Source organism: Somniosus microcephalus, chromosome 2 (assembly GCF_052327205.1).
Source record: "Somniosus microcephalus isolate GS21.2 chromosome 2, FLI_Smic_1.0, whole genome shotgun sequence".
Classification (NCBI taxonomy): domain Eukaryota; kingdom Metazoa; phylum Chordata; class Chondrichthyes; order Squaliformes; family Somniosidae; genus Somniosus; species Somniosus microcephalus.
In genome coordinates this window covers 80,450,548-80,476,281 of record NC_140988.1, presented here as the reverse complement: position 1 = coordinate 80,476,281, position 25,734 = coordinate 80,450,548, and the positions used below count along the sequence as shown (strand labels likewise).

The window sequence follows — 25,734 nt, the reverse complement described above, 5'->3', positions numbered from 1 at the left end:
ACATGAGTCTGGGCATTGTGAACTATAGAACCACAGGAATATTGCAACCAAATTTGACCCTGTTCTTGCCACACATGCACACATTCAGCAGGTGTCACTGTGTAGGCACTCAAGTGCTTTGTTTTTGTTTATTTTACTTTTTCTAACTTAGAAATGTTGAAGCCAATTGAACCACCAACCACTACCCCAATAGAGATCCGAGATCAGCTTTTTTAAAATACCTATATATGGGGGGTATGTTATTCTCTTAAGTCATACACAACTGGGTTAGCTGCACTTGTAAGAGTCTGGTAAAGACTCTTCCACTCCCAAATTCAGAGGAATGTGAGGTGTCAAAACTGCATTGTCTCAGGTAAGTTTTGATTTTTGCACTAGTTTGTTAAAACAACTGACATAGTTTAAAAATCAACCTCAGATTGGGAATGATAAATTATAGGAATATGGTTGCTATGAGTTTTTAGATGAGCAATATGTAAAAATCTTAATTCCGTTGTTATGGACATATTTTGTAAATGAAAGGAAGGTCCAGTGACTGGCTCTTGCGACTCTTCTGACAGTACTTTTGAGTAGCCCATTAATAGGCTGAGCTGGGGTAATTCACCAATGAGCTTCTGTGGCTCTTAGTAGCACTCTCGCCTCTGAGTCAGTAGGTTGCAGGATCAAGTCCCACTCCAGAGACATGAGCACATAATCTAGGCTGACAATGAGTGCTGCACTGTCAGACATGCCGTCTTTCAAATTATTCATTAAACCAAGGCTTTCTTGGGTGGAGCTAAAAGATACCAAGGCATTATTTTGAAGAAGAGCAGTCGAGTTCCTCGCCGGTGTCCTGGTCAAATATTTATCCCTCAACCAACATCAATAAAACAGATTATCTGTTCATTATCTTATAGCTGTTTGTGGGACCTTGCTGTGTGCAAATTTGGCTGCAGCGTTTCAAACATTACAACAGTGACTACACTTCAAAATTACTTAATTTGCTGTAAAGCGCTTTGGGACGTCACGAGGTCTTGAAAGGTGCTATATAAATGCAAGTTTTTTTTCCCCTGCCTCCCTTCCTCAGCAATGGAAGGAGAAGAGAATGCATGTGGGATTTCCAGTAAAGGCCTCTTAACTTTTATTTTCTTTCCAACTGACTCTACTGATGATTCCGGTTAGTCTGAGAGATTTTTCTGCATTTTAATACCTACAATTATTACAATTTAACTTCCCATATCCCCATCCCTGTGGACATTTTGTCACATGAATCATTTCTTTTCCCCCCCTCTTAGGTGTTTATGAGTATGTTCCTTTGGAAACTGGTAATGGGATGAGGTTGCAGATTAATGCCCAAAACTGTGTCCACTGCAAGACGTGTGATATTAAGGATCCCAGCCAGAATATCAACTGGGTGGTACCTGAAGGAGGTGGTGGCCCTGCTTATAATGGAATGTAAACAACCAACCAATCCCAAGCTGGAGCTACAGTATTATGTACTGGCATATTGTATTATTGTACCAGAATTCTTAGGTCAGAACTCTTTTTTTTTAAATCAAGTGTTCGACTAAATCTAAAGTTGAAGGATTACATTTTTGCAATTAATTTCTGACTTCACCAACTCTGTATAAATTGGGATCAATTGTTCAGTTGGAAGAAATGGCAGTCAAACAGATCAAAATAAAACTCTGCCCAACATTGGCCCTTTTTGATGTTGCTGGCACAGCTGTGCATTGGCTAAAGACATCTAGTGACAGTTAGAGTCATAGAGTTAAACAGCACAGAAAGAGGCCCTTCGCCCCATCATGTCCGCGCCGGCCATCAAGCCCTGTCTATTCTAATCCCATTTTCCAGCACTTTGTCCATAGCCTTGTATGCTATGGCGTTTCAAGTGCTTATTTAAATGCTGCTTGAATGTTGTGAGGGTTCCTGCCTCTACCACCCTTTCAGGCAGTGAGTTCCAGATTCCAACCACCCTCTGGGTGAAAAGGTTTTTCCTCAAATCCCCTCTAAACCTCCTGCCCCTTACCTTGAAACTATGCCCCCTGATTATTGACCCCTCTACTAAGGGGAAAAGTTCCTTTCTATCTACCCTAACTATGCCCCTCATAATTTTGGACACCTCAATCAGGTCCCCCCTCAGCCTTCTCTGCCCTGAGGAAAACAACCCCAGCCTGTCCAGTCTCTCTTCATAGCTGAAGCGCTGCAGCCCAGGTAACATCCTGGTGAATCTCCTCTGCACCCTCTCCAGTGCAATCACATCCTTCCTATAGTTTGAGTATGTTCCTTTGGAAACTGGTAATGGGATGAGGTTGCAGATTAATGCCTCCTGGGTGAAATTTTTTTCCTCAAATCCCCTCAACCTCCTGTTAATTGGAACCTCAAAATATGAAGCCTGAGAGTAATGTGCTCATTAAGAATGAGAATAAGGTTTTTTTTGATAAACTACTGCAAATTAAAATTCTGGTTTCAAAATTGATTTTTGGCCATGTATTGTAGTGAATGGGGATTGCGTTGTATATTTGTTTGTTGAGAATTGATCTTAAGTGGACTGCTGTGTAACATTGAAAAGTAATTCTTGCAAAGGAACTGCTGCTGTAAAAATACTTTAACACTAAATGCAGATCAACCAAAGGAAAAGTAGAACATAAACTTTCTTTTGAATCACAGTTCCTTCCTGCCTTTACCCAAAGTGATACCCTTCAGCTATACACTAGATGATAAAATGATACTTGCCTTTGACCAGCTGATTTTTAACTTGAAATATTATTGTAAGCCATTATTTTGTTTGGCAGAAAAAATTTACATTTTAATTTAATATGAACTTCCTTTAACAAAATATGAAGTATAAAACCAATGAATTATAAACCAATGCGCAATGCCTTATTGGGAGGAATAGATGAGCATCTTTTAATTACCAAAATTGATGGTTACTTCTGTGATATGAAAACCGTTTTAAATAGTGGTGCTTTGGGCCTACTACTCATCATTCAAATAATTGGTTATGATATAATCTGATATTTTATTAGTTTGTAAATTAAAACTTGTAAATGTTTGTTCAGTTTCTGTAATAAAAAATAAAGTAATCATTTGTGCAATATTTTTGTATTGAGATATAAATTTCTCCTGTAAAGTGTCCAGAATAGATCTATGTTTAAAATGTAAATTCTCTCCCTCCCTGGAATTTAGGTTCCTATGCATCATGATCAAGGGCAGACAAGTCACCCATCCATCCTACCTCCCTCTGAACTTGCAGCACTCCATTCTCTCAGATCCAACCCCAACATTGTCATTAAACTTGCTGACAAGGATGGTGTTGTTGTTGTTTGGCAAACCGACCTATACCTCGCGGAAACTGAAAGGCAACTCTCCGCCACCTCCTCCTACCTCCGCCTGGACCATGACCCCACTACCGAACATCAAGCCACCGTTTCCAAGTCACTGACCTCATCTCCTCTGGAGATCTTCCCGCCTCTCTTTCTTCTCCCCCCCCCCCCCCCCCGCCAACCTCAGTTCCCCAACCCCGCACAGCCCGCTTCTACCTCCTTCCCAAGATTCACAAACAGGACTGCCCTGGTAGACCCATCGTTTCAGCCTGTTCTTGCCCCACGGAACTTATCTCTTCCTATCTCGACTCTATTTTCTCCCTTGTCCAGTTTCTTCCCACCTACATCCGCGACTCTTCTGACGCCCTCCGCAACTTTAACAGTTTCCTGGCCCCAACCGCCTCCTTTTCACTGGACGTACAATCCCTCTACACCTCCATCCCCCACCAGGATGGCCTGAGGGTGCTCCGCTTCTTCCTTGAACAGAGGCCCGACCAGTCCTCATCCACCACCACCCTCCTCCACCTGGCTGAACTTGTTCTCACATTGGAGTCAAAGGAGAAGTTGTTCACTCACTTCCTCCAAATCAAAGGTGTTGCTATGGGAACCCGCATGGGTCCTAGCTATGTCTGCCTTTTCGTGGGATATGTGGAGCACACTTTGTTCCAGTCCTACTCAGGTCCCCTCCCTCGCCTCTCTTTCCAGTACATTGATGACTGTATCGGTGCCGTTTCCTGCTCTTGCCCTGAACTAGATAATTTCATCCACTTTGCTTCCAATTTCCACCCTTCCCTCACCTTCACATGGTTCATCTCCGACTCTTCCCTTCCTCGACTTCTCCGTCTCCATCTCTGAGGATAGGTTATTGACAAACATTCACTACAAGCCCACTGACTCCCACAGCTACCTGGACTACACTCCCTCCCCCTCCCACCCCGCTTCCTGTAAGGACTCTATTCCATTCTCCCAGTTTCTCCGTCTCTGCCGCATCTGCTCTAATGATGCCACCTTCCATACCAGTGCTTCCAACAAGTCTTCCTTTTTCCTCAACCGAGGATTCCCCTCTACTATGGTTGACACGGCCCTTGACCGTGTCCGTTCTATCTCCCGCACTTCTGCCCTCACCCCTGCCCCTCCCTCCCGGAACCATTTAGCCCAACTGGTCTATGCTGCCGTTTATGCTCCACACGAGACTCCTCCCACCCCTCTTCATCTAACCCTATCAGCATATCCTTCTATTCCTTTCTCCCTCGTGATAATCTAGCTTCCTATTAAATGCATGTATACTATTTGCCTCAACTACTCCTTGTGATGGTGTGTTTCATATTCTTACCAGTCTTTGGATAAAGTCGTTTCTCCTGAATTCCCTGTTGGATTTATTATTGACTATCTTTTATTCATGCCCTTTAGTTTTGGATTTCCCTACAAGTGGAAACATTTTCTCTACGTCTACCCTATCAAATCCTTTCATAACCTTAAAGACCTCTCGGGTCACTCCTCAACCTTCTCTTTTTCTAGGGAAAAGAGCCCCAGCCTATTCAATCAGCCGGTTCAATCGTTCCTACAGTATATCCTCCCAGTTCTGGTATCATCCTTGTGAATTTTTATTTTGCACCTTTTCCAGTGCCTTTACATACTTTTTATTATATGGAGGCCAAAACGGTGTACATTACAAGTTTAACATAACTTCTCTGCTTTTCAATTCTATCCCTCTAGAAATGAACACCAGTGCTTGATTTGCCTTTTGTTATAGCCTTATTAACCTGTGTCACTACTTTTAGTGATTTGTGTATCTGTACCCCTAGATGCCTTTGCTCCTCTACCCCATTTAGACTCTTATTATCCAAGCGGTATGTGGCCTCCTCCCTACCAAAATGCACCACCTCCAGTTTCTATATTGAAATTCATTTGGCAATATACACGTCCATTCTGCAAGTTTATTAATGTCTTCTTGTATTTTGTCGCATTCTTCCTGAGTATTAACTATAACCCCCAATTTCGTGTCATCTGCAAATCTTGAAATTGTACTTTCAAAAATGTTAATGTAAATTGTGAACAAATGTGGTCCCAGCACCAATCCCTGTGGAACACCACTTCCCACCTTTTGTCAGTCTGAATAGCTACCCTTAACCCCTACTTTGTTTTCTGTTTTGTAGCCAGATTGCTATCCATTCTGCTACTTGTCCCCTGACTCCACATGCTCTGACCTAAGTTGGGAGTCTACCTTATCGAAGGCCTTTTGAAATCCAAATATATTACATCTACTGCATTACCCTTATCTACTCATTGTGTTACTTCTTCAAAGAATTCAATAAGATTGGTCAACTTTAACATATCGATTGGAGTCTTTTGAGGGTGTAACTAGCAGGGTAGATAAGGGGGAAATAGTGGATGTAGTATATTTGGATTTTCAGAAGGCTGTCGATAAGGTGCCACACCAACAACAACTACTTGTATTTATATAGCGCCTTTAGCGTAGTAAAACATCCCAAGGCTGTGCACAGGAGTATTTTAAGACAAAAAATTTGACACCGAGCCACATAAGGATAAATTAGGGCAGGAGACCAGAAGCTTGGTCAAAGAGGTAAGTTTTAAGAAGTGTCTTAAAGGAGGAAAGAGAGGTAGCGAGGCGGAGAGGTTTAGGCAAGGAATTCCAGAGCTTAGGGCCTAGGCAACAGAAGGCACGGCCACCAAAGGTTGAGCAATAATAATCAGGGATGCTCAAGAGGGCAGAATCTCGGAGGGGTGGGGGGGGCGCGTTGTGGGGCTGAAGGAGATTAGAGATAGGAAGGGGTGAGGCCATGGAGGGATTTGAAAACGAGGATGAGAATTTTGAAATTGAGGCGCTGCTTAACCGGGAGCCAATGTAGGTCAGCGAGCACAGGGGAGATGGATGAACGGGACTTGATGCGAGTTAGGTCACAGGCAGCCAAGTTTTGGATGAGCTCAAGTTTACGTAGGGTGGAATGTGGGAGGCCAGCCAGGAGTGCGTTGGAATAGTCAAGTCTAGAGGTAACACAAGTGGTTGTTACACAAGATTAGGGCTCATGGGATTGAGGTTAATATATTAGCATGGATTAAGGATTGATCAATGGACAGAAAACAGAGTAGGAAAAAAAAAGTCATTTTCAGGATGGCAGGGTGGTTTTATTTTATTTGTTTATGGGATGTGGGCATCGCTGGCAAGGCCAGCATTTATTGCCCATCCCTAATTGCCCTTGAGAAGGTGGTGGTGAGCCGCCGCCTTGAACTGCTGCAGTCTGTGTGGTGAAGGTACTCCCACAGTGCTGTTAGGGAGGGAGTTCCAGGATTTTGGCCCAGTGACGATGAAGGATCGGCGATATACTTCTAAGTCAGGATAGTGTGTGACTTGGAGGGGAACTTGGAGTTGGTGGTGGTCCCATGCACCTGCTGCCCTTGTCCTAGGTGGAAGAGGTCGCAGGTTTGAGAGGTGCTGCCGAAGAAGCCTTGGTGAGTTGCTGCAGTGCATCTTGTAGATGGTACACACTACAGCCACGGTACGCCGGTGGTGGAGGGAGTGAATGTTTAAGGTGGTGGTTGCGTGCCAATCAAGCTGCTTTGTCCTGGATGGTGTCGAGCTTCGTGTTGTTGGAGCTGCACTCGTCCAGGCAAGTGGAGAGTATTCCATCACACTCCTTACTTGTACCTTGTAGATGGGAGTCAGGAGGTGTAACTAGCGGAGTGCTGCAAGGATCAGTGCTTGGGTCTCAGCTATTTACAATCTATAGCAATGACTTGGATGTGCAGGTTAGGTTGATTGGCTATGATAAATTGACCCTTAGTGTTAGGGGGATTAAATACGTGGGGTTACGGGGATAGGGTGGGATATGTGTTGGTGTAGGGGTTACGGGGATCGGGTGGGATATGTGTCGGTGCAGGCTCGATGGGCCGAAATGGCCTCTATCTGCACTGTGGGGTTTCTGTGATTTCTGTGATTCTGTGAATGGACCAAGTGTAATATATCCAAGTATGCTGACGATACAAAGCTAGGTGGGAAAGTAAGCTGTGAGGAGGACACGGAGACTGCAAAGGGATATAGACCAGTTAAGTGAACGGGCAAGAAGGTGGCAGAACATAAGAAGTAGGAGCAGGAGTAGGCCATACGGCCCCTCGGGCCTGCTCCGCCATTCAACAGGATCATGGCTGATCCGAACTTAGACTCACGTCCACTTCCCTGCCCTCTCCCCGTAACCCCTTATTCCCTTGTCAGCTAGGAAACTGTCTATCTCCGTTTTAAATTTATTTAATGTTGCAGCTTCCACAACTCTGAGGTAGTAAATTCCATAGATTTACTACCCTCTGAGTGAAGAAGTTTCTCCTCATCTCAGTTTTGAAAGGGCAGCCCCTTTTATTCTAAGATTATGCCCCCTAGTTCTAGTCTCACCCATCAGTGGAAACATCCTCACCGCATCCACCCGATCAAGCCCCCTCACAATCTTTTATGTTTCGATAAGATCGCCTCTCATTCTTCTGAATTCCAATGAGTAGAGGCCCAACCTACTCGACCTTTCCTCATAAGTCAACCCCCTCATCTCTGGAATCAACCGAGTGAACCTTCTCTGAACTGCCAACTGAACTGAACTGAGCAAGTATATCTTTTCTTAAATATGGAAACCAAAACTGTACGCGGTATTCCAGGTGTGGCCTCACTAGTACCCTGTATAACTGCAGCAAGACTTCCCTGCTTTTATACTCCATCCCCCTTGCAATAAAAGCCAAGATTCCATTGGCCTTCCTGATTACCTGCATACTAACCTTCTGTGTTTGATGCACCAGGACCCCCAGATCCCTTTGTACTGTAACACTTTGCAGTTTCTCTCCATTTAGATAATAACTTGCTCTTTGATTTTTTTTCTGCCAAAGTGCATAACCTCACACTTTCCAACATTATATTCCATCTGCCAAATTTTTGCCCACTCACTTAGCCTGTCTATGTCCTTTTGCAGGTTTTTTATGTCCTCCTCACTCACTGCTTTCCCTCCTATCTTTGTATCATTGGCAAACTTGGATACGTTGCACTCGGTCCCTTCCTCCAAATCGTTAATATAGATTGTTAAGAGTTAGGGTCCCAGCACCGACCCCTGCGGAACACCACTAGTTACTGATTGCCAACCAGAGAATTAACCATTTATCCCAACTCTCTGTTTTCTGTTAGATAGCCAATCCTCCACCCATGCCAGTACATTGCCCCCAATCCTGTGATTTTTTATCTTGTGCAGTAATCTTTTGTGTGGTACCTTGTCAAATGCCTTTTGGAAGTCCAAATACACCACATCCACTGGTTTCCCCTTTATCCACCCTGTTTGTTACGTCCTCAAAGAATTCGAGCAAATTTGTCAAACACGACTTCCCCTTCGTAAAACCATGCTGACTCTGTCCGATTAAATTATGCTTATCCAAATGTCCTGTTACTGCTTCCTTAATAATGGACTCCAACATTTTACCAACCACAGATGTTAGGCTAACTGGTCTATAGTTTCCAGCCTTTTGTCTGCCTCCCTTTTTAAATAAGGGCATTACATTTGCAGTTTTCCAATCTGCTGGGACCTTTCCTGAATCCAGGGAGTTTTGGAAAATTACCACCAATGCATCCACAATCCCTACCGCTACTTCTCTCAAGACCCTAGGATGTAAGCCATCAGGTCCAGGGGATTTATCCGCCTTGAGTCCCATTATCTTGCCGAGTACCACCTCCTTAGTGATTTTAATCGTGTTGAGCTCCTCCCCTCCCCATAGCCCCCTGTTTGTCCAGTGTTGGGATATTTTTAGTGTCCTCTACTGTAAAGACTGATACAAAATATTTGTTCAGCGTTTCTGCCATCTCCATGTTCCCCACTACTAATTTCCCGGTCTCGTCCTCTAAGGGACCAACATTCACTTTAGCCACCCTTTTTCTTTTTATATAACTAGAAACTCTTGCTATCTGTTTTTATATTTTTTGCTAGTTTACTTTCATAATCTATCTTCCCTTTCTTAATTAATCTTTTAGTTATTCTTTGCTGGCTTTTAAATGCTTCCCAATCTTCTATCCTCCCACTAGATTTGGCTACTTTATATGTCCTTGTTTTCAGTCGGATACTATCCTTTATTACTTTACTTAGCCACGGATGGCTGTCTTTTCTTTTACGCCCCTTTTTCCTCATTGGAATATATTTTTCTTGAAGGAGTATAATGTGGAGAAATGTGAAATTATCCACTCTGGTAGGAAGAATGGAAAAGCAGAATATTTTTTAAAAGGAGATCGATTAGTAAATGTTGGTATGCAGAGGGATTTGAGTGTCATTGTACATGAGTCACTGAACGTTAACATGCAGGTACAACAAGCAATTAGGAAGACAAATGGTATATTGTCCTTTATTGCAAGGGGGTTGAAGTATAAGAGTAATGAAGTCTTGCTGCAATTATATAGCACTTTGGTGAGACCACACCTAGACTTGACAGTTTTGGTTTCCTTACCTAAGGAAGGATATATTTGCCTTGGAGCGGGTGTAACGAAGGCTCACTAGATTGATGGGGATTAGGGTTGTTCTATGAGGAGAGATTGAGCAGAATGGGCCTATACTCTCTGAAGTTTAGAAGAATGAGAGGTGACCTCATTGAAATGTATAAAATTCTTAGATGGCTTGACAGGGTAGATGCTTAGAGGCCGATTCCCCTGGCTGGAGAGTCTAGAACTAGGGGGCATAGTCTCAGGATAAGGGATCGGCCATTTAGGACTGAGATGAGGAGAAATTTCTTGACTCAGTGTTGTGAAACTTTGGAATTCTCTACCCCAAAGGACGGTGGATGCTGAATCATTGAGTATATTCAAGGCTGAAATAAAGTTTTGGACTCTAGGGGAATCGGGATATGGGGGTTGATGTAAAAGTTTAGCCATGATCCTATTGAATGCAGAGCAGGCTCGACGTCGTATGGCCTACTCTTATTTCTTCTGTTCTTGCATCAAGCATGATCTTCCCTTTTGAAATCCGTGCTGACGACTCTTTTATTATATTTTCTGTTTCTAGCTGTTTCTCTATTATATCTTTGAGTAAAGATTCCATGATCTTTCCTACCACTGAAGTTAAGCTAACTGATCTATAGTTTCCTAGACTTGTTCTATCTCCCTTTTCAAATACAAGAATTTAAACATGGTAGCCTGGCATGTCTGCTCGGTTGCGCTGGGTTTTTTCGGCACAAATCGCTGAAACCAGCACAAAAGATCGTAGAATTTTAAGCGTAAATTATGTTCAGCACAATTCGAGTTTCTGCGATTCTTTTGAGCTAATTTAAAAAACATTGTACTAGAAGCTGGCCCCGCCCACAAAGCTAATTTTGTTTGGCCCAAGGACACCAATAGGCACATTTTAAACTTTTGAATATCACTCTTTTAATTTGCTAAAACTAACGACTGTACATACACCTATGTAACTAGCAAATGATTCTGTATAATTTTTTTAAGTCATTTTCAGGAATTTAAAATTGGGTTACTCGCAGATGGTGGGCTAGACACCAATTTAAAATGCTTATTTTTTGTGATTAAACCCATTTTCAGCTGTATTATCAAACTACACCAAGTTACCACTCTTAATTATATCAAGGAATATTTTTTAAAGCAAAAATGTTCTTTTTAATGTTCTAAAACACTGCCAAATTGCGCTGGTTCATGGCAGATTTTACGTGCGGTGATATGCAAATGAGTTTGAGCAGAAACTCGAGGGGCAGAAAAAAACACTTCTCAAAACTAGCAGAATTTGCACATGGATCACCATTTGCACCCAAAGTGGAAAATCTATCCGTCTGACAGTCATCTGCACTGCTCACTTTTCTAATGAATTTGTATATATATGTATGTAATAGTGCCTCTGTTACTGCTTCCCTAACTTTTATCAATATGTATGGCTGCAATCCATCTGTTCCAGTGGTTTTATCCTCTCTAACTTTGACTAGTTTATCAATTCTCTTTTTCCCCCCCCACCCCCCTTTCACTACTGCCGACTTTCTATTTTAAATGCCTTTATATCTTTTTCAATCTCTTCTAATTTCGTCATTTTCCACGTAAATACTGAGACAAAAGCCAGAATTTTAATCTGGAGACGGGTAGTGAGCAGGAGGGCTAGAAAGCGGTTGGGAGAATGGGTTTCCCGCAAGACCTGCTGAATTTAACAGCAGGGCCTAATTAACATTTCCCGCCCACAGCCAGTCAGATGGAGAGGCTGGCTGGCTGCCTGTCAGGTGGGAGGGATCGCGAGGGTGAATCGGGACAGGATGAGGAGCGGGGGAGGGGGGGGGGGGGGAAGAGTGAATCGGGACCGGAGGAGGGTTGAAGGATGAACCGGGCGCCCTAGGAAGATCGGGGCCAGAGGAGAATTGGGGGTATGGTTGTGGGCCGGAGGAGGACTGGGGGTATGGTCGTGGGCCGGAGGAGGACTGGGGGTATGGTCGTGGGCTGGAGGAGGACTGGGGGTATGGTCGTGGGCCGGAGGAGGATTGGGGCCGAAGCGGGAAGGTCGGGAAGGTGATTGGGGATCGGAGACCTCGGTGGGTGAGGTTGAGGGAGATCGGAGGCCTTGGGGAGGGGGGCTGGGGGAGAGAGAGATTGGAAGGGTCGGGGGTGTCTGATCGCGGAGGATGGGTGGGTGAGGCAGGGACGTTGGGTCCAGCAGGTAAGTGGAAAGACACTTGCCTCCGGGATCCCGCAGTCCTGCCACCCTTTAGCTGGCGGCTTCCCCGAGGCCTGGGAAACCTGGCCAGCCGGAGTTAAATTTGAAATGGTGGATCACCATGAAGCACAGCAGCCTCATTATAATATTTAAATGGGCAACTCGCCTCCTGGGAGCGGATTGGTTGCCCGCCCCCTGTCCCGCCTCCGTTAAAACCAGAAGTGGGTGGGTTGGGATTCCGCTTTTTAACTCTTTAACCTGCCACTGACCTCGACCCACCCATTTTTGGGGGTTAAAATTCCCCCCAAAGTATTTCTGCCTTTTTACTGTCATTTTCCGTGAGCTTATCTTGTACGTTCATTAGTGCCCCTGTCCTATCCTGGTTTTTCTTTTGTTAGTTATGTGTCTGTACAATATTTTCATAGAATCATAGAGGTTTATGGCGCAGAAGGAGGCCATTCGGCCCATTGAGTCTGGGCCGGCTGAAAAAGAGCTATCCAGCCTAATCCCACTTTCCAGCTCTTGGTCCATAGCCTTGTAGGTTCAAGTGCAGATTCAAGTACTTTTTAAATGCATTGAGGGTTTCTGCTTCTACCACCCTTTCAGGCAGTCAGTTCCAGACCCCCACCACCCTGTGGGTGAAAACATTTCTGATCAACTACCCTCTAATCCTTCTACCAATTACTTTAAATCGGTGGCCCCTGGTTCTTGGCCTTTCTGCTTAGGGAAATAGGTCCTTCCTATCCACTCAATCTAGGCTCCTCATAATTTTATACACCTCAATTAAATCTCCCCTCAGCCTCTTTTCCAAAGAAAAGAACCCCAGCCTATCCAATCTTTCCTCACAGCCAAAATTCTCCAGTCCTGGCAACATCCTCGTAAATTTCCTCTGCACCCTCTCTAGTGCAATCACATCTTTCCTGTAATGTGGTGACCAGAACTGTATGCAGTACTCTAGCTGTGGCCTAACTCGTGTTTTATACAGTGCTAGCATAACTTCCCTGCTCTTATATTCTAAGCCTCAACTAATAAAGGAAAGCATCCCATATGCCTTCTTAACCACCTTATCTATCTGTCCTGCTACCTTCAGGGATCTGTGGACATGCACTCCAAGGTCCCTCTGTTCCTCTACACTTCTCAGTATCCTACCATTTATTGTGTATTCCCTTGCCTTGTTAGCCTTCCTCAAATGCATTACCTCACATTTCTCCAGATTGAATCCATTTGCCACTTTTCTGCCCATCTGACCAGTCCATTGATATCTTTCTGCAGTCTACAGCTTTCTTTCTCACTATCAACCACATGGCCAATTTTGTGTCATCTGCAAACTTCTGAATTGAAGTTATCCCTACATTGAAGTCTAAATCATTGATATATACTACGAAAAGCAGGGGTCCTAGTACTGAGCCCTGCAGAACCCCACTGGAAACCGCCTTCCAGTAATAAAAGCATCCGTCGACCATTACCCTTTGCTTCCTGCCACTGAGCCAATTTTGGATCCAACTTGCCACTTTCCCTTGGATCCCATGGGCTTTAACTTTTCTGACCGGTCTGCCATGTGGGACCTTGTCAAAGGCCTTGCTAAAATCCATGTAGACTACATCAAATGTACGATCCTCATCAATCCTCGTTACCTCCTCAAAAAATTCAATCAAGTTAGTCAGACATGACCTTCCTATAGCAAGTCCATGCTGACTTTCCTTGATTAATCCGTGCCTTTCTAAATGACAATTAATACAGTTTTTCAATAATTTGCCCACCACTGAGGTTAGGCTGACTGGCCTGTAATTACTTGATCTATCCCTTTCTCCCATCTTAAACAATGGGCCAGAAATTCGGGTCGGAGGCTTCCCGCGGGTACAAGCCCCCGACCTGCACTTACCTAGCGCGCCTGCCGTTGTGCTGGGATTCCAATCCTGGGCCTCCTCCCGCTGCTGGCGTGCAGTGCTTGCGTATCCCAGGGGCACAGTTAGTTCAAAGCGTCCCCTGGGATCACGTGGGCCACGAAGAGCCAATCGTAGCAGGGAATCTCTATTCATAGATTTGACAGGAAGACCTGTCAAATCTATGAAGAGATCGGCCCCAAAACCTAACTAAAACTTCAAATACATTTTTTTTAAATCACATTCTTAAAATAACTAATTTACATAAAATGACTATTTTAAATAATTTTAATTTTTGAAAAAATTAATTACAGTTTTTAACGGGGCTAAAAATAAACTTACCTTGCTTTAAAGTATTTAAAAATAATAAACCTGTGGGAAAAATGTTTTAATTTTACTTAATTCACCACTTACCTTGTTAAAAGCAGGCCTTGCGACTGCTTTTTAAACACGCAACTGCTAGAGACTTACCCTCCCGGAGAAACCTGTATTTAAAAAAAAAAACGGAAGTTCCAGGCGTATGCGCTGCCTCTCCGGCGCACGCGTTTGACCTGTGAACCCCTTCCTTCAAGGGAACGGAAGTTCTGGTTTCCAGCGCATGCGCAGTGCATGCACGAAATCGGCACTTTCGTTGGCCCTACGCGTGAGTACATAGCGCGTACTCTCCGGTGGGGACCCGAATTTCTGACCTGATATCGATACATTAGCAGTCCTCCAGCACCACACCTGTAGCCAGAGAGGATTGGAAAATGATGGTCGGAGCCTCTGCTATTTCCTCCCTTGCTTCTCTTAACAGCCTGGGATACATTTCAAATAACAACAGAAAATGCTGGAAATACTCAGGCCAGGCAGCATCCGTGGAGAGAGAAACAGAGTTAACGTTTCAGGTCTGGGACCCTTCAGAACTGGAAAAAGCTGGAGATGTAACAGATATTAAGCAGGTGCAGAGATGGGGGTGGTTAGGAGGGGAGGAAGGAATTGAAAGAACATCCTGTACTTTTGTAAGAGGCAGGAAAGATAAATGTTGCAAATGGGAGTGGCAAAAATCATACAGCATGAAAAATGGGGGCAGGGATAATTATCTGAAATTGTTGAACTCGATGTTGAGTCCGGCAGACTGTAAAGTGCCTAATCGAAAGATGAAGTGCTGTTCCTCGAGCTTACTTGGAACAATGTAATAGGCCGAGGACAGAGAGATCAGAGTGGGAGTGAAGCGGTGAATTAAAGTGACAGGCGACCGGAAGCTCAGGGTCACCCTTACGGACTGAACGGAGGTGTTCCGGAAAGCGGTCGCCCAATCTGCGTTTGGTCTCCCCAATGTAGAGGAGACCGCATCGTGAGCAGCGAATACAGTATATTAAATTACAAGAAGTACAAGTAAATCGCCGTTTCACCTGGAAGGGGTGTTTGGGGCCCTGGACAGTGGGAAGGGAGGAGGTAAAAGGGCATGTGTTGCATCTCCTGCGCTTGCATGGGAAGGTGCCAGGTGAAGGAGAAGGGCTGTTGGGGGTGATTAAGGAGTGGACCAGGGTGTCGCAGAGGGAGCAGTCCCTTCGGAATGCTGAAAGGAGAGGTGAGGGGAAGATGTGTTTGGTGGTGGGATCAGGTTGGAGGTGGCGGAAAATGATCCGTTGAATGTGGAGGCTGGTAGGGTGAAAGGGGAGGACAAGGGGAACCCTATCGTGGTTCTGGGAAGGGGTGAGAGCAGAAATGCGGGAAATAGAATGGACACGGTCAAGGGCTGTGTCAACCACAGTAGAGGGGAATCCTCGGTTGAGGAAAAAGGAAGACATGTCAGAAGCACTGGTATGGAAGGTGGCATCGTCAGAACAGACGCGGCGGAGACAGAGAAACTGGGAGAATGGAGTAGAGTCCTTACAGGAAGCGGGGTGGGAGGAAGTGTAGTCCAGGTAGCGGTGGGAGTCAGTGGGCTTGTAGTGGATGTTTGTCGAAAGCCGATCACCAGAAATGGAGACGGAGAAGTCAAGGAAGGGAAGGGAAGAGTCGGAGATGGACCATGTGAAGGTGAGGGAAGGGTGGAAATTGGAAGTAAAGTAAATGAACTTATCTAGTTCAGGGCGAGAGCAGGAAACAGCACCAATACAGTCATCGATGTACTGGAAAAAGAGGTGAGGGAGGGGACCTGAGTAGGAGTGGAACAAAGAGTGTTCCACATATCCCACAAAAAGGCAGGCATAGCTAGGGCCCATGCGGGTTCCCATAGCAACACCTTTAATTTGGAGGAAGTGAGTGGAGTCAAAGGAGAAATTGTTCAATGTGAGAATAACTAGAGCCAGGCGGAGGAGGGTGGTGGTGGATGGGGACTGGTTGGGCCTCTGTTCAAGGAAGAAATGGAGCGCCCGAAGGCCGTCCTGGTGGGGGATGGCGGTGTAGAGGGATTGGACGTCCATAGTGAAAAGGAGACGGTTGGGGCCAGGAAACTGGAAACTGTTAGTGACGGAGGGCGTTGGAAGTCGCGGATGTAGGTGGGAAGAGATTGGACAAGGGGAGGAAAAAAGAGTCAAGATAGGAAGAGATAAGTTCCGTGGGGCAAGAACAGGCTGAAACGATGGGTCTATCAGGGCATCCCTGTTTGTGGCTCGTGGGAAGGAGGTAGAAGCGGGCTGTGCGGGGTTGGGGGACTGTGAGTTGGCGGCCATGGCAGGAAGATCTCCAGAGGAGATGAGGTCAGTGACAGTCTTTGAAACAATGGCTTGATATTTGCTAGTGGGGTCATGGTCCAGGCGGAGGTAGGAGGAGATGTTGGAGAGTTGGCGTTCAGCTTCCGCATGGTAGAGGTCGGTTCGCCAAACAACAACAGCACCACCCTTATCAGCAGGTTTAATAATGTTAGGGTTGGATCGGAGAGAACGGAGTGCTGCAAGTTCAGAGGGAGGTAGGTTGGAGTGAGAGAGGGGAGCAGAGAAATGGAGACTGCCAATGTCATGTCGGCAGTTAGCAATGAAAAGATCTAGAGAGGGTAAGAGACCAGAGGGATGGGTCCAAGTAGAACGATAATTTAGAAAGCGGGAGAAAGGATCAGCCGTGCGGAGGGAAGACTCCTGGCCAGAGAAGTGGGCACGGCGACAAAGGCGATGGAAGAAGAGCTCAGCATCGTGCCGAGCTCGAAATTCATTCAGATGGGGGCGTAAGGGGATGAAGCTCAGGCCTTTGCTGAGGACTGATCATTCGGGGTCAGAGAGGGGAAGGTCAGAGGGGATAGTGAAAACACGGCAGGGGGTGAGATTGGAAGAAGGGATGGGATCAGAGGAAAGTAACGGGGAAGAAGGTTCTGGAGGGGCATTGGTGTCCAAGATTTGATGAAGAGGGATACAGTTCATCCAGGCCTGGTGATTTATCTACTTCCAAAGATGCTAAACCTCTTAATAGCTCCTCTCTCACTATGTTTATCTCATCTAATATTTCACGCTCCTCCTCTTTAACTACATTGTTTGCATCATCCCCCTCTTCTGTAAAGACAGCCGCAAAGTATTCATTAAGAACCATACCCACATCTTCCGCCTCCACACACAGGTTACCTTTATGGTCCCTAATAGGCCCTACTCTTTTCTGTTATCTTCTTGCTCTTTATGTATTCATAAAACATCTTTGGGTTTTCCTTGATTTTACTTGCCAATATTTTTTCATGCCCTTTCTTTGCTTTCCTAATTTCCTTTTTAATTTCACCCCTGCGCTTTCTATACTCCTCTAGGCTTTCTGCAGTATGGAGCTCTCGGTATCTGACAAAAGCTTCCCTTTTTTTCTTTATCCTACCCTGTATGCCCCTTGACATCCAATGGCTCTAGATTTGGGAGTCCCACCCATTTTCTTTGTGGGAACATATTTGCTCTGAACCCTCACTATCTCCTCCTTGAATGCCTCCCACTGCTCTGACACTGATTTACCTTCAAGTAGCTGTTTCCAGTCCACTTCTGCTAAATCGCATCTCAGCTTAGTAAAATTGGCCTTTCTCCAACTGATAACTTTTACTCCTGGTCTATCTTTGTCGTTTTCCATAACTACACTAAATCTAACCGAATTACAATCACTACCACCAAAATGTTCTCCTGATACACTTCTACCTGCCCAGCTTCATTCCCTAAAACTATGTCCAGAACTGCCCCCTCTGTTGGGCTTGCTATATACTGGCTACAAAAGTTCTCCTGAATGCATTTTAAGAATTCTGTGCCCTCTATACTTTTAACACTGTTTCTATCCCAGTCAATATTAGGGTAATTGAAATCCCCAATTATTACTGCCCTATTGTTTTTGCACTTCTCAGAAATTTGCCTACATATTTGCCCTTCTATCTCCCTCTGACTATTTGGGGCTCTATAGTACACTCCTAGCAGTATGATTGCCTCTTTTTTGTTCTTCAGTTCAACCCATGTGGCTTCATTTGAAGATCCTTCAAACATATCATCCGTTCTTATAGCTGTAATTGTTTCTTTAATCAATATTGCGAACCACCCTCCTTTTTTATCTCCCTTTCTATCTCGTCTGAAAGCCCTGTAACCAGGAATGCTGAGCTGCCATTACGGCCCTACTTTAAGTCATGTTTCAATAATAGCTATGATATCATACTTCCACGTGTCTATCTGTGTCTTCAGTTCATCTGCCTTATTCACTGGATTCCTTGCATTGAAGTATACACCATTAAGCACTGCCAAACCCCTTTGTTGTCTATTTTCTAGCCTGTTTCCTCTGCCTTCCAAACTCACTTACTAATTTACTGCCTTCCATTTCCAGCTTTGCTTCTCTCCCTTCTGAAACTACTCTCAGGTTCCCATCCCCCTGCCAAGCTAGTTTAAACCCTCCCCAACAGCACTAACAAACCTCCCCACGAGGATATTGGTCCTGGCCCTGTTGAGGTGCAACCCATCCAGCTTGTACAGGACCCAGCTCCTCCAGAACCGGTCCCAATGCCTCAGGAATCTGACGCCCTCCCTCCTACACCATCTCTCCAGCAATGCATTCATCTGCTCTATCCTCCTATTTCTGTACTCACTAGTGCGTGGCACCGGGAGTAATCCAGAGATTACTACCTTTTGAGGTCTTGCTTATTAATCTCTTTCCAAGCTCCCTAAAATCTGCCTGCAGGACCTCATCCTTCTTTCTACCTATGTCAATGGTACCGATATGAACCATGACCTCTGGCTGTTCAGCCTCCCCCCTCAGATGTCCTGCAGCTGCTAAATGACACCCTTGACCCTGGCACCAGGGAGGCTACATACCATCCTGGAATCATTAATATTTCATTTTATATTCCTTGATAATTTAATTTAATTGTTCCTCTTTGCTTTCCTAATTTTTTTAAACTTTATATTCCCTTTTGTCATCTTTTCCTTTATATTGTCTATGTACTTAGTGTATGTCTTTTCCTTAGTTTTAATTTTACCCTTATCTCTATTGATCCATGGGGTTTCATTATTGGTTAGTTTTTTCTTGTTTTTAACAGAATATATTTCTCCTGAACTCTGTTGATCACATTATGAAATATTTCCCACTGCTGTTCTATCTCTTTGTGAATTTTTTTTCAAGTTTACCTTTCTTAGTTCCTTTCTGATCCCCCTCAAAATTAGTTATTTTCCAATCTACTACTTTGGCCTTTGTTTTACTTGTGTCTTTCTCAATCATTATTTTAAACCATACTATTTTATGATCGCTATTGCCTAGATGTTCCTCTATGCATACTTCTCTTATCTGCTCTGATTCATTTCCCAGTACTAGATCCAGCTGCGTTTACATTGTGGTTCGGCTTCTTACATACAGGGTAAGAAAGGAGTCCTGTACACACTGTAAAAACTCCATTCCATTTCCCCCTTTCCCTACCTCCTCTTACCAGTTTATTTGGGGGTAGTTGGAATCTCCCATTATTATTCTATGTCTTTTACTCATTTCATAGACTTGCTTACATATGTCTTTCTCCACTTCCCTTCCACTATTAGGTGGTCTGTAGAATACCCCTATTAACATGATCGATCCCTTCTTATCCTTTGTCAATCCATATGAATTCTGTTTTTAGCTTACTGTTAGTCATGTCCCTTTTTTCTACTGCCATTATGCTATCTCTAATTAGTACAGCTACCCCATCCGCTTCCTTCCCTATCCTTTCTAATTCTAATTACGTTATATCCTGCAACATTTAACTGCCTGTCCTGTTCTTTATGTAGCTATGCTCCAGTATCCCTACTACATCTCACTCCTCACTGCCAATTATTGCCTCCAGCTCCCCCGTTTTGTTACGGATGCTGTGCACTTTACTGTACAGCAATTTTATTCATTTATATTAACAGTTCCTCTATCTATCTATCCCCCTAATTATTGAATCCCATATGACTACAACCTGTCTATTCTACTACTTCACCCTGCCCCCCCACCACCTTGGACAGCCTCCTGCTCCATAGTGCCATGGTTAGCATTCTGGCCATCCTCCCTGCAGTCTTCATCCTTATCCTCACAGGTAGCAGCTACATTGCGCCTGTTGGATAGGACCGGTGTCTGCGGGACCTCCTCTGTCTCCCCATGGTTCTCCCTAACCTGCTGACTGACGGTCACACTCTCCCCTTCCTATACCTGTGCTTTCCTCTGAGGTGTGACTACTCTGGAGTAAACTATACAGAAATTCCTCTCCCTCCTGTATGTGTCAGTGTGTCTCTAACTCACACGCCAGCTCAAAGTAGAAACATTTCCTGCAGATGTGGCAATCAGAGATAGTTTCGCTGTCCACAAACCCACACATTCTGCAGCTTCAAAGGTTGTAGGCAAATTTTTTAACTTACTAAAAGTATTTGGTTTGAATTTCCTCAAATGACTTGCACCACTGTTGCTCCATTTTAAAACAAAGTGTTGCATGCACCAGTAGCCTCCAGAGGGAGATACGCACAAGTTTCCTGAGTGTTCATTTGCATTGGTGTTAAAACTATCTGGAAACGCCTGTACAGCCTTTAAAAACAGTTCAGCCGGCACGTTTCAGCAGCAAACTGGGAGACAAACGGGTAAGAAAGGAACTGTGCTTGATCCTTGCACTTCACTCTCTCATAACTTCAATTCGCATTTTAGCAATATTTTTATTGTCACCTAGAATTATCACTTATGCCACCTAGATGGATGTAGCACTGGCACTGGCAACTCTCTCATCCCCAGGACTGCAGACTACTGCTGGAAAAATTCCACATTCTCAGCAGGTCAGGCAGCATCTGTGGAGAGAGAAACAGAGTTAACGTTTCAGGTCAATGGCCTTTCATTAGAACTGGAAAAAGTTAGAGATGTAACAGATTTTAAGCAAGTGCAAGTGCAAGTGCAAGTGCCGTAGACGTGAATCCAGGATGGTTTGTTGCCTCCCTGGTGCCAGGGTCAAGGATGTCACTGAGCGGCTGCAGGGCATTCTGGAGGGGGAGGGTGAACAGCCAGTGGTCGTGGTCCACATTGGTACCAACGACATAGGTAAAAAGAGGGATGAGGTCCTGCAGCAAGAATTTAGGGAGCTAGGTGAAGGATTAAAGAGCAGGACCTCAAGGGTTGTAATCTCTGGATTACTCCCGGTGCCACGTGCTAGTAAGTATAGAAATAGGAAGATAGAACAGATGAATGCGTGGCTAAAGGGATGGTGCAGGGGGGAGGGCTTTAGTTTCCTGGATCACTGGGTCTGCTTCTGGGAAAGGTGGGACTTGTACAAGTCGGACGGTTTACACCTGAACCAGAGGGGAACCAATATCCTTGCGGGGAGGTTTGCTAGCACTGCTGGGGGGGGTTTAAACTAACTTGGCAGGGGGATGGGGTACAGAGTGGAGCTATAGTAGGGGGTGATTTACAGCCAAATACAGAGGGAAAAACAAGTCGGCTGGGAAGGCAAAGCAAATATGTGAAGGCAAAAGAGAATATGGCAGGGCTGGAAGGCATTTATTTTAATGCAAGGAGTCTTGCAAATAAGGTGGATGAACTGAAGTTGTTGTTGAACACATGGGAGTACGATATTGTTGCTATCACGGAGACATGGTTGAGGGAGGGTCAGGACTGGCAGCTCAATATTCCGGGGTATAGAATCTTCAGGCGAGACAGAGGGGGGTGTAAAAGGGGAGGGGGTGTTGCAATATTAATTAAGGAGTCAATTACTGCTGTAAGGAGGGATGATATATTAGCGGGTTCCTCTAATGAGGCCATATGGGTAGAACTTAAAAACAAAAAGGGGGCAAGCACTTTGCTGGGAGTGTACTATAGGCCCCCAAACAGTCAGGGGGCGATAGAGGAACAGATATGTAGGCAAATCTCAGAAAAGTGCGAAAATAATAGTGGGGGATTTCAACTTCCCCAATATAAATTGGGATAGTCAGAGTGTGAAAGGCTTAGAGGGTGCAGAATTCTTAAAGTGCATCCAGGAGAGCTTTTTGAGCCAACATGTAGAAAGTCCTACAAGAGAGGGGGCGGTACTGGACCTAATTCTGGGGAATGTAGCCGGGCAAGTGGTGGAAGTGTCAGTAGGAGAGCATTTTGGCGACAGTGACCACAATTCGGTGAGATTTAAGGTGGTCATGGAAAAAGACAAAGACGGCCCGGAAATAAGGGTTCTAAATTGGGGGAAGGCCGATTTTAATATGATAAGGCAGGATCTGGCCAAATTGGACTGGGAGCAGCTACTTATAGGAAAATCCGCATCAAAACAGTGGGAGACTTTCAGAAGGGAAATAGAGAGAGTACAACGCCAACATGTTCCTGTAAAGGTCAAGGGTGGGACCAACAAGCAAAGGGAACCTTGGATGACAAGGGATATACAAAAATGCATTAGAAATAAAAGGGGGGCTTTTGGCAGTTACAAAAGACTAAAGACGGAAGAAGCCCTAGAGGAGTATAAAAAATGCAGGGGCATACTTAAAAAAGAAATTAGGAGGGCGAGGAGGGGCCATGAAATAACACTGGCGAGCAAAATAAAGGAAAATCCTAAGATGTTTTATAAGTATATTAAGGGAAAGAGGATAACCAGGGAAAGGGTAGGGCCCATTAGGGACCAAAGTGGCAATCTGTGTGTAGAGCCAGATGATGTAGGCGGGGTTTTAAATGAATTTTTTGCATCTGTGTTCACTATGGAGAAAGACGATGCAGACATAGAAATCGGGCAAGGGGGCTGTGACATACTTGAACATATTAGCATCGAGAGGGAGGAGGTGCTAGCGGTTTTAGCAGGCCAAAAAGTGGATAAATCCCCAGGCCCAGACGAGATGTATCCCAGGCTGCTGTGGGAGGCAAAGGAGGAGATTGCAGGGGCTCTGACACAAATTTTCAGAACCTCTCTGGCCACAGGGGATGTACCAGAGGACTGGAGAACAGCTAACGTAGTACCATTATTCAAGAAGGGTAGCAGGGATAAACCAGGGAATTACAGGCCAGTGAGCCTAACATCTGTGGTAGGGAAATTATTGGAAAAAATTCTGAGGGACAAAATTAGTCTCCACTTGGAGAGGCAAGGATTAATCGGGGATAGTCAGCATAGCTTTGTCAAGGGTAAATCATGTCTGACAAATCTGATTGAATTTTTCGAGGGGGTGACTAGGGGGGTGGATGAGGGAAATGCTGTGGATGTGGTTTACATGGACTTCAGTAAAGCTTTTGACAAAGTCCCGCATAGGAGACTGGTCAAGAAGGTAAGAGCCCATGGGATCCAGGGTGCCTTGGCGCGTTGGATCCTAAACTGGCTGAGTGGCAGGAGGCAGAGGGTGATGGTCGAAGGTTGCTTTTGTGACTGGAAGCCTGTGTCCAGTGGGGTACCTCAGGGATCGGTGCTGGGTCCCTTGTTGTTTGTGATCTACATAAATGATTTGGATGAGAATGTAAAAGGTATGATCAGTAAGTTCGCAGATGACACGAAAATTGGTGGGGTGGTAAATTGTGAGGAGGAAAGCCTCAGGCTACAGGACGATATAAACGGGTTGGTCAGATGGGCGGAAAAGTGGCAAATGGAATTTAACCCTGAAAAGTGCGAGGTGATGCATTTTGGACGGACAAATAAGGCAAGGGAATACACAATGAGTGGTAGGACCCTAGGAAGTACAGAGGGTCAGAGGGACCTTGGTGTACATGTACATAGATCCCTGAAGGCAGCGGAACAGGTAGATAAGGTGGTTAAAAAGGCATATGGGATACTTGCCTTCATTAGCCGAGGCATAGAATATAAGAGCAGGGAGGTTATGATGGAACTGTACAAAACGCTGGTGAGGCCACAGCTGGAGTACTGTGTGCAGTTCTGGTCGCCTCACTATAGGAAGGATGTGATTGCTTTGGAGAGGGTGCAGAGAAGATTCACCAGGATGTTACCTGGGATGGAGCGCCTCAGCTATGAAGAGAGGCTGGACAGGCTGGGGTTGTTTTCCTTGGAGCAAAGAAGGCTGAGGGGGGACCTGATTGAGGTGTACAAAATGATGAGGGGCATAGATAGGGTAGACAAAGAGGAACTTTTCCCCTTAGTAGGGGGGTCAATAACAAGGGGGCATAGATTCAGGGTAAGGGGCAGGAGATTTAGAGGGGATTTGAGGAGGAACTTTTTCACCCAGAGGGTGGTTGGAATGTGGAACTCAATGCCTGAAAGGGTGGTAGAGGCAGGAACCCTCACAACATTCAAGAAGCATTTGGATGAGCACTTGAAATGCCATTGCATACAAGGCTATGGACCAAATGCTGGAAAATGGGATTAGACTGGACAGGGATGGATGGGCGGCGCAGACACGATGGGCCGAAGGGCCTCTTTCTGTGCTGTAAAACTCTATGACTCTAAGGGTGGGGGGGGAGGAAAGAACAAAAGAGAAGGTCTGTGATAGGGTGGCGGGCAGGACTGATTAAATGACAAAAGGTACGATAATACAAAGCAAAAGGAGATGGTAATGGGAAAAGTAAAGAAACAAAAGAGGAGTCGAGAAGAGGTGTAAATGGGAATCGCGAAAACAACAACAGCTGCCATGTGGAAAAAATACAGGCAGAGGTTATGGTCTGAAATTGTTGAACTCTATGTTGAGTCCAGAAGGCTGTAAAATGCCTCATTGAAAGATGAGGTGCTGCTCCTCGAGCTAACGTTGAGCTTCATTGGAACAGTGTAAGGGACAGAGGTCAGAGTGGGAGTGAAGCGGAGAATTAAAGTGACAAGCGACCAGAAGCTTGGGGGTCACGCTTACGGAGTGAACGCAGGTGTTCTGCAAAGCGGTCACCCAATCTGCGTTTGGTCTCCCCAATGTAGAGGAGACCACATCGTGAGCAGTGAATGCAGTATACTAAATTGCAAGAAGTACAAGTAAATCGCTGGAAGGAGTGTTTGGGGCCCTGGACGGTGGGAAGGGAGGAGGTAAAAGGGCAGGTGTAGCATCTCCTGCGCTTGCACAGAAAGGTGCTGTGGGAAAGGGAGGGGCTGTTGGGGGTGATTGAGGAGTGGACCAGGGTGTCGCGGAGGGAGCGGTCCCTTCGGAATGCTAAAAGGGGAGGGGAAGATGTGTTTGGCGGTGGGATCACATTGGAGGTGGTGGAGGATGATCTGTTGAATGTGGAGGCTGGTGGGGTGAAAGGTCACACTCTCCCACTCACTTAATCTATCAATGCCCCTTTGCAACTTTCTGCTCCCATCTACACTGCTTACTGTGCCACCTTAGTGTCATCAGCAAATTTGGACATATGGCTCTCTCTTCTTTCATCAAAGTCATTGATAAATCTAGTGAAAAACTAAGGCCCCAGTACAGATTGCTGAGGGACACCACTAGTCAAATGTTGCCAATTGGAGTATGTACCCAATATCCCTACTCTCTGTCTCCTACCTCCTCGGCAATTCCCTATCCATGTCAAAAGGTTACCTCCATTCCATGCGCTTTCATTTTTGCCAAGTCTCTTGCGTGGAACCTTATTGAATGCCTT

General features: G+C 45.1%; 2 protein-coding genes across 13 annotated transcripts in view; one reads left to right on the top strand and one right to left on the bottom strand.

The window, feature by feature from the left end:
• rapgef2b (Rap guanine nucleotide exchange factor 2b) overlaps positions 1 to 25,734 on the bottom strand; it is a 1,083,630-nt gene that overhangs the window by 163,669 nt on the left and 894,227 nt on the right. The gene's annotated exons all lie outside the window — the stretch shown is intronic.
• etfdh (electron transfer flavoprotein dehydrogenase) overlaps positions 1 to 25,734 on the top strand; it is a 120,841-nt gene that overhangs the window by 82,373 nt on the left and 12,734 nt on the right. Inside the window, exon 13 of one of the 2 annotated variants that reach the window (XM_086010686.1) lies at positions 1,272 to 3,076. The exons of the other annotated variant lie outside the window; for it this stretch is intronic. Coding sequence (XP_085866812.1) covers positions 1,272 to 1,435 — 164 coding nt within the window. The 3' untranslated portion in view covers positions 1,436 to 3,076. Of the gene's footprint in view, positions 1 to 1,271; positions 3,077 to 25,734 lie in introns of those variants that run through there. 2 annotated transcript variants of the gene reach the window in all.